This window comes from Crocuta crocuta, unplaced genomic scaffold, assembly GCF_008692635.1.
Source record: "Crocuta crocuta isolate KB4526 unplaced genomic scaffold, BGI_CrCroc_1.0 scaffold614, whole genome shotgun sequence".
In the NCBI taxonomy this organism is placed as follows: domain Eukaryota; kingdom Metazoa; phylum Chordata; class Mammalia; order Carnivora; family Hyaenidae; genus Crocuta; species Crocuta crocuta.
Window position 1 is genome coordinate 1,230,555 of NW_027529673.1, and position 8,666 is coordinate 1,239,220.

Below are 8,666 nucleotides of genomic sequence, written 5' to 3' on the forward strand. Positions count from 1 at the left end.
CCATCATCACTAGGCCATATCTTAAACCCACATTCTGGGTCTATCCACACTGCCTCCATAAGCTTTCATCACTAAGAAGTTTCACTACACACACACACACACACACACACACACACACACACACAGGTACATATACATACATATACATATAGATTACAAAAAAGGAACAAATACTTCCTTTGTGATTTTCACATTAGAGATGAAGATCTGTGTTTTTGTTCTTACTTAATGAAGTATCTACTGAGTACTACTGATTCCAGTGAGTTTATAAAAAGTAAATTGATCCATAAGATGAATTAGAATTTCATTAACATTGAATTATTTTTTACTATTGAATTATTTTTTAAACTTAATTCTACCAAAAACAATTCAGTATGGATTTTGTTAATCATATTCATTTATCTACTCAATTATTAGTTCAAAATATTATTGAGCACATACCATGTTCTAGGCAGTGCACTGGGTACTATGAATATAACAGGAAACAGAGAACCCTCTGTCTGTACCTTCAGAACACTCCACCCAGCAGATGAGGTGGACATACAGGTAAGAGTTATTAAGTGCCTAATGCAAGGACTCTGGGAATCTAATGTAGTCAGAATGGGGTCAGGAGTGCTTCTCTCAAATAAAGACAATTAAGGTAAAATCCAAAAAAAAAAAAAATATATGATAAAAGCTTAGGCCAAAAGAAAGAGAAAGGCAGAGAGGATGGAACATAATGAAGGAGCATTTCAGGAAGAAGTAAATTCTGGGAAAGGAATAATGTAGAATTTAGTGGAATGGATGTGATCAAGGAGGCAACTTAGCATGGAAGAAACACCACAGAGCAAACCTGATGGAACTCCAATCAGTGGTACAGGTTAAGGAGAAACAACCAAAAATATTTTATGGCTTTACTACATATTTTACTTTGTACTGAATTCTCTGTTTCTCAACCAGAGCTCAAAACCATGAATATACTGTTTTTGTTTTCTGAAATGTAGTGTTCACATGGAATGCAAAAATTAACACTTTTAGATACCCTCTGCTTACAAGAAGCTTTCATCTATATGGTCTCATTTAATCCTCACGACAGACTTCACCAAATGATATACTCTCTGCTTTTTTATCAAGGCTTAGAGACTATTGTTTTCCAAACATCCAAGCTGGCAGATCCAGAATTAGAATCCAGATTTGAGAGTTCTTTGGCCAATGCACTTTCTAAGACATCACACAGTTGTCCTTACGAATGGTTAGTTTAAGAATCCTATTCGTCTATCAAATGCTTATTAAGATCCTGTGTGCTAATGAATGAGATAGATTAGTTTCCTGTCTGTTTCCTATAGAAACTACATTCTACTAATAAACAGATTGGTGTCATAAGTCAGGTTTTTTTATTCTTAAAATTTTCCACTTATTGTGGAGGGAAAAAACCTTTCATGACCCAAGGAATGAAATGAGGTACTCACATTTGGACTCCATTTCTCTGGTGTCTCCTGTGTCCATTTCCATTGGTATTCAGATTGTTTGGTGCTCTCTCCCAAATGAACATGAACACTATGAGCAAAGGCATGGCCAGGAAAAATGTCAATATTTTGTGCAGATTGGCTGGTTAGGATAGTTTCTTTCTCACACATTCATCCAAAGGCTTTTCCATCTTTCTATCAAGTTTTTAGGCACTACTGCATGTGCTTCCAAAGACTGACACCATTAATACCCAGACTTATGTTCCATCAAAACCTCTCCAAGTTGGGAGCAAGAACTTTCCTAGAGTAAAGCTTAGTAGGGTAAATCCAGTCATGCTTCTAGTTTCTAGCCCAAGCTTTGTACTAAAGTGGCCTCAGCAACCTGAAGGACTAATTGTCCTTCCCAACATGCACGTTTCTTATCTTGCTGGTAGAAGGGAAAGGGAGTTGGTTGTTGGCAACCATACTCCCAATCAAATCCCATAAATAGTCTGGCCCATTTCTTCTGTGCCCTGTTCCAGAACTTAGTAGACACCTGGGAAGAAGAAAGTAATGCGCTAAAAACATAAAAGTGGCAGGTCAGGTTAATGTAAAATGTAGAAATAAATCCTGAAACTCTCCTGGAAAGGCAAGGTAGGTTGGCAGGGCTTATTCTACTTCCATGGATGTACAGCAACCTCCGACCTGGAAATTACTGATCTGTCCTTTGCAGGAAGAGGGGCAGGGGTGCAGGACAGATCACATTCCAGAATTCTAAAGGACACCAGGTTGCAAACTATTGGGTAGATTAAATGCAATGAGATTTCAAAGGAAGAAGCAGAAAAGGGAAGACCACAAAGAGGAAAAAGACAGATGAAGAAATGAGAAGGAGTATGGGAAAGAGACAGAAAGCATCCTGTTATAGGAGCTGCAGAAACAGAGATCTGTTATCAAATCAATAGGTACCTCAGGCAGAGTGGATCTGGCAGTTGCAGTCTGGTAGCCCCAAGGCAGGTGAGCTCCAAATATAACGCAGCCCCCTGCCTGACAAAGGCAGTTCAGCTCTCCAGCAAGGAGGCCAAGGGGGCAATGGGAACCCAGAAAAAAAGGATAACTTCCTGTTAAAGATTCTTAGTTTGGGGGTGGAGTGCTATCCTTGGAACCCAATCTAGATGATCAGAATCTTCTGGAGTCCTGCCTGGGCTATTTGACAAATACCCTAGATGAGTTTTAAGTACAATTAAGGTTCACCACTGGCTGAAATGATAAAATTGGGTGGCCAAAGCTGTCATAGACTGTCCAAGGTTATCTCTTGGTCATAGCACCTGCAGCAGAGCTGTCTGGACAAAACAGATCCCCTAGTTACAGAGACCTTGAATTCCTTTGTGATGAGAAATCACCCCCAGGATATCTCCATAGAACATTTCTGAAGTTCAGGCCACATTCTTTGACCGTAAGTGAGGTTCCTGACAGAGGGTCTGTAGATTTAGAGGTTGTGTCATATTTAATGGTAAGGAGGACACAGGATGGGAGGCTAAGACACCAATTATACCATCAGAGCAGCTTTCAGACCTCATGATGTAGGGCCAAAATGCACTGCTTAGGGAAAGGGAAGAGGGAGAAAAGCTCTACGAAATCATGTCTGTCAGGTAACACTCATCAAGACCCTAGTTGGAAAGCAATATGCTAGGTGCCAGAGGCAATATGGTCCCTCACAGAACTGTTATCAAGTTGTAGGCTTAAAAATAAATTTGTGAGGAAAATGTGGGTGAAGTAGAAAAGCTCTAATTGATCAGAACTATGTATATGTGTTCCTTGAATTTCTATTTTCCAGCAGATAAGGCAGACTAAAACTATGTTCAAAGTCAGGAATTCAGACAGAAATCCCTAGCCAAATACACCAATCATTGGCTCGCAGAATAAAAACTGAACTGGAACCGGTCTACTTCCTGGTAACCCTTGACTCGAACCCTTCCCCTGCCCTCTCATGTTGGGGTTGGTGAGTTGTCCTATTTCCAGCGTTTCCCTTCAGAGGCTGTCCTGTACCAGGCGCTTCTGCACACTGCCGCCACAATGCAAGCCCTTCTAGGTTTGCAGCATAACCAGCTGCTGCTCAGAACTACTGCAGAATCGCCATAAATACTCCCTGATCCTTACTACTATACCCCCGATACACCTTCATGGTAACGATAAACGGAAGGCCAATACAGTAAAGAGACCTTTAACTCAGTACAAGGAAACAAAGGCCACTTCCACGATCTCTTTCCGTGGTGTCCTTTGACGCCATGTTTCCTGAAAGAACAAGAAAAATCCTTCCCAATCCGTAACCTCATACATAACCCGACACTGGGAACCGCCCCCCGGAACCTCCGAGTAACCTCTGGTCTCCCTTCTCCCCGCAGCTCCAATGGAAAATCCGTCACATGGGCCCAGAACGAGAAGAGCAGCCGGGGGCAGCACCTGTGGCAGCGGCTGTCCATCCACATCAACAAGAAAGAGAACCCCAACCAAACGGCCGTCATCAAGCCCTTCCCCAAGAGCACAGAGAGCTNGCCGTCGCTGCACTCGGAGCCCGCGGCGCGCAGCAGCTCCTCGCAGGGCTCGCTCATGGAGCAGATCAGCAGCGTGGTGACCCGCTTCACCGCCAACATCAGCGAGCTCAACTCCATGATGCTGTCCACCACGGCCCCCGGCCCCGGCGTGGGCGCCCCGCTCTGCTCGTCGTACCTGATCCCCAAAGAGATCCAGCTGCCCACGACCATGACGACGTTCGCCGAAATCCAGCCGCTGCCCGCCATCGAGGTCACGGGCGGCGCGCAGCCCGCGGTCGCGGCCCCGCCGGCTGGGGGCGCCGCCCGGGAGACCCCGGCCACAGGGCCGGAGGCTGCGGCCGGCAAGCCGGACCTGGAGGAGCTGGTGGCTCTCACCCCGCCGTCCCCCTTCAGAGACTCGGTGGACTCGGGGAGTACAACCCCCAACTCGCCAGTGTCGGAGTCGGCCCTCTGTATCCCTTCGTCTCCCAAATATGACACACTTATCATAAGAGATTACACTCAGAGCTCCTCGTCGTTGTGAATGTCATTGGAAGCCACGCTGGGTTCCGCCAACGGAGCCGAGACCACCCGTGTTCACGCAGACACAGTGACAAGCATAGTCGCCTGGTTAAGACCCGAGGTGGAAGACGCCAAGTACACCCGTAATGGAAACACGAGATTAATAGTGCTATTTAACATCAACCGACGAAGACACCGACTACAAATCCTTTGGCAGATTTTCTTCTAGTGGCCTTAGAAAACATGGGCTTTTAAGAAACACTGCTTATATTTTTGAGGGCTGACAAGGAGTCTGTTGAACCAGTTCCATACCAAGTGCTTTGCTCCAGGGAAGCAATGAGTGTGTAACAGCATAATGGAGGGGGAAAAGCATAGTTATTAAGCAACTGTACAAAGTTTTGTTTGTTTACTTTAATTCTTTTCCCAGAAGATTCTTTGATTCACCAAACATGAATGTACATTTTCTAACAAACTCAGAATCTGGGACCAAAACGTCAACCTTTATCTCTTTTTTGTTTTTTGGGTTTTTTTTTTCTTTTTTCTGTCCTTTAAAGACTTTGAAAAGCAGTAACTTGGGCCCAGTATTTACTGAGGCATTGTTGTGAGTGTGTTCCAGGCATAACACACAACCGGATAATGATTGCTGCGCTGATGTGTGTAAGGCTTTTACCAGAGACGTTCCTCTCCAATTTGGTTTTGAAATCCTCTTTCAAAAGCCTGCATCCAGGAGACCACCTAGTTATTTCAATTCACCTCCATTAACCAAGAAAACCAGTGGAAGATTTCTTGACTATTTCACCATGTTGCCAATCAATACTGGAGTAGCAAAAAAATATTTTCTGGAATACTGTTTTGTAATTCCCTCACCGGGGTACGTTGTGTAGCTGGAAATTCTCTTTATAATAATAATAATTCCTGAGCTCCAGCTTGGCTATCTCTTTCATAAAACGTGGCCACTCCTCCTTATGAATGCTGTTCCATTAGCATTGCCAGCTAAAATATTAAAATATGCATTTGGGCTTCTCCATTCCTTTCTTTTGAGAACCTGATGCACAAAGAGCTCCTCTGTTCTTTCCAAGTCCCACCACTGGAAGAATGGTCTATAGACCCAATGAAGACAGCGACATGATTGGAGGGACTGTTGTTCAAAAAGCTAACACGATCTTACTACACTGGAAATTTTAAACTGTGTTAAGTCGGCTTAGCAGAGATTCAGCTATGCCAGTGAGCAGTGATTTTAACTTTTCTTGGCTGCTTAAAGAGGGCAGCTATGAACTATGACAAATGTAGATTTTTCAAAGCAATACAGAATACTAAAACAGAGGAACCTTAATGAATATAAACCACACAGTCTCTTAGCCATTCCAAAAAGAGGCAAAGCAATTGTTAGTATTTCCTTTTTAAAATAATTATTAATATGATTTTGTGCACTTCATACTGTCACTTTTTAAATACTGCAGAAAAGAGATTTAAAGATATACTAAAAATACATGTGTTTTAATAGGCTCATATAGGTAGAAATCATAGCTCAAGACCTGCATCTACGGTCATCTCTTTCTTCTTCTCATTACAGCTATCCTCAGGTGCCAAATGCTTTTTTTTTTTGTTTTTTTGTGTTTGGTTTGGTTTGGTTTTAAATTTTAAAATAAGGATAATAATAAAAGGAGGAGGTGTCCTATAAATTTAAAGTTCAGTTGATCCAGCCTTATACTAAAGCTAGCCTTATGAAAAAGATTTGCTGTGAGGCAGAAGTGTATTTTTAGCAGAAAGAAAAATAAATGAAACCTTTTTCTTTTAGTTCAATATCCTTATTTTGGCATGTATTTTTTATTTTATATCTACTTTAAAAAAGGAGTTGAGATATGGAAATATATCCATTGGCATAATTTATCAGGCCCCACTTTTAAAAGTTATAATAAATATACTTCTTGATTTTCCTTTACTTGTATCTGTTCTTATAATAAATTTAAAATCAAATCTCCCAATATAAAATATTAAAAGGTAATATTAATTTACTAAAATATAAATTTTTAGAAACCAAACTTCCCATACCGGATTTGAAAATATCATCAGAGCACCCTGAACCCACATGTTATTATGAGACTCTTGAAACAGAGTGAATTTAGCTAAGCTCTATAGATTCATTGAAAGTGAACTCTGCCTCTACTTGAAAAACAAATGTAAATATTTTGATTAACACCCCTCAATCCTCATGAAAAGGGTGACATTCACCTGGGGATTACTATCTTGATTTCTTAAACATTGAAACCTTTCCAAATATACTCAACTAAGTTTCAAATTTGTTTCTTATACGCTAAGGTTGATTTCCATTTTATTTTCAAGTGTAAGCTTCACTGTGTTGACCAACAGAAGACTATTTTTTTAAAAAGCTTTCTCCATGATCAAATTTCTCTTCTAAATTTTTAGTAACATATTTCTTTAAAAAAATGCATCCCTTTATGAGAAAATTCATCAGAAATTAAAATTTAATACAAATAAATTGCCATATGAAGTTATAACTAACTGTAATAAGAAAAATATTTATCCAATTAGAGGAGAACAAGATGTACTTTTCTCTGTGTTTCTGTGCCCTTTGCCCCTTCATTCAATACATTGTATAATGCCTAATATTATTAGTAATGCATTCTTGGGATCGTTTATTTTGGAATGATGCTAACTCTGTCTCTTTGCCAATTCTAATACCAGGTTCCAAGTAATAAATCTACAAGGAGAACTGAATATTCATTCTAGGGCTAGGATATGAACTTCACAATTCATTTGGGTACCTATTTTCATTGAATTTCCTTGAAAACAGCCTGTTCCTGGTGTCCAGTGATAATTCAGTCAGACAAGCATGACTAAAAGAAGGGAAAGTACAGTGAAATGCTGAGATTCAGAAAAGTGACCCTAAAGGACAGTTTGGTCCAAGGATGAAAAAAAGAAGACCTGCTTTGATCGAGTTACATGGACCACCTAAGTCCACTCACTCTTCTGGGAGAGGAGTAGGGGCAGCCTGAGAAGACCCTATGTGGATTGGGAAGAAGCATCTCTTTGGTTTAGGGGTAGGGAGAAGAAAGGGAGTACACAAAGGAAAACCATATGAGATTTGACTGAAGCAAAGAAAACCACTAAATCCCCAAATGTGCTAATCCTTGTTAGTAAAAGTCTTTCCAGAGCTTCTGCTGTTACCAGCAAGTGATCAGGAAGACTAGGAGCTATTTCTGACTGTGAATGAATTGTATAATGGCTCTGCTGCAGTTCTGTGACTTCCAAACCAGGAATTAAACACTTTTTAAGAAAAACAAAAAACAAACAAAAAAAACCCCACTCATTTCCTATGCTAGTCTCCCAACAAAATGTATATGTTTTGGAGACTTCAAAAGTACTATCTAAGTTCACATTTAGCCACAGCTTATTAATAACCCTCAAGCTGTCAGAATCTCTATAGTTACCATTTACGATTTTATACTGTGAAAAAATACAGATCAGTGAAAAGCATAAAGGTAAACTGAAATTCACTTTTAAGAGGGTCTGAGGCCTGGGAGATTCTCTACTATCTGTTGAAGAGTGAGGCATGTATAAAATAGTTGGCTGAATTTCACTGATCTTCCCAATGTGAACAAATATACTATGTATATTGTGTGTATTTCTAGAATTCAATGGCAGCTGCTGGTGGTGTTGTAATTAGAAATCTATATAGAATATAGATGTTTTAGAAAGATGGTGCCAATCCTAAAAGATTTGTGTGGGCTACAAGTGCTTGTACTTACTTTTTTCTGCACTTTAACGGATTTTGGTTTTAAAATTGTGTGCGCGTATCTGTTCTTTCTTTGTTGTTGCAGCTTGTACTATTAAAACAATAGAGAATGTTAAATTATTTTGATGTGAATTGCAAATGATTTTTTTCATAAAGTTTAACATTTTTATCAGCATTGTTTTGCTTTGTACTTGTATAAATGTGTTTTATTTTAGCCTTCAAAAGTACACTTGCCTGTTACTCAGTTGTCTAAATCATGTTACAGTTCGTGTTTGTGAAGCCAGTTACTTTTTGAAAAACATTAAAAAAGAAACTATGGTATGACTTTAAGATTCTTCCCCTTAAATATTTAGAATGTTGTCTTAATAGTGTTTTCTAAGACCGAAAGAGCCATACTATTAATTAATCTTTAAATTCTGAATGATCTATACA

The 8,666-nt window shown here is 39.9% G+C and overlaps 1 protein-coding gene and 1 long non-coding RNA gene across 3 annotated transcripts in view; one reads left to right on the plus strand and one right to left on the minus strand.

The window, feature by feature from the left end:
* Positions 1-3,968, minus strand: part of LOC144230709 (uncharacterized) — a 38,929-nt gene extending 34,961 nt beyond the window's left edge. For both annotated transcript variants that reach the window (XR_013334845.1, XR_013334844.1), the window contains exons 1-2: positions 3,885-3,968; positions 1,449-1,536 (exon numbers count right to left, since the gene is read on the minus strand). This is a non-coding gene — a long non-coding RNA (uncharacterized LOC144230709). The remainder of the gene's footprint in view (positions 1-1,448; positions 1,537-3,884) is intronic.
* GRM5 (glutamate metabotropic receptor 5) overlaps positions 1-8,354 on the plus strand; it is a 504,989-nt gene extending 496,635 nt beyond the window's left edge. The window contains exon 8 of the mRNA XM_077763047.1: positions 3,827-8,354. Within this exon, the coding sequence (XP_077619173.1) occupies positions 3,827-4,499 (673 nt within the window). The 3' untranslated portion in view covers positions 4,500-8,354. The remainder of the gene's footprint in view (positions 1-3,826) is intronic.
* Positions 8,355-8,666: the final 312 nt, after the last annotated feature.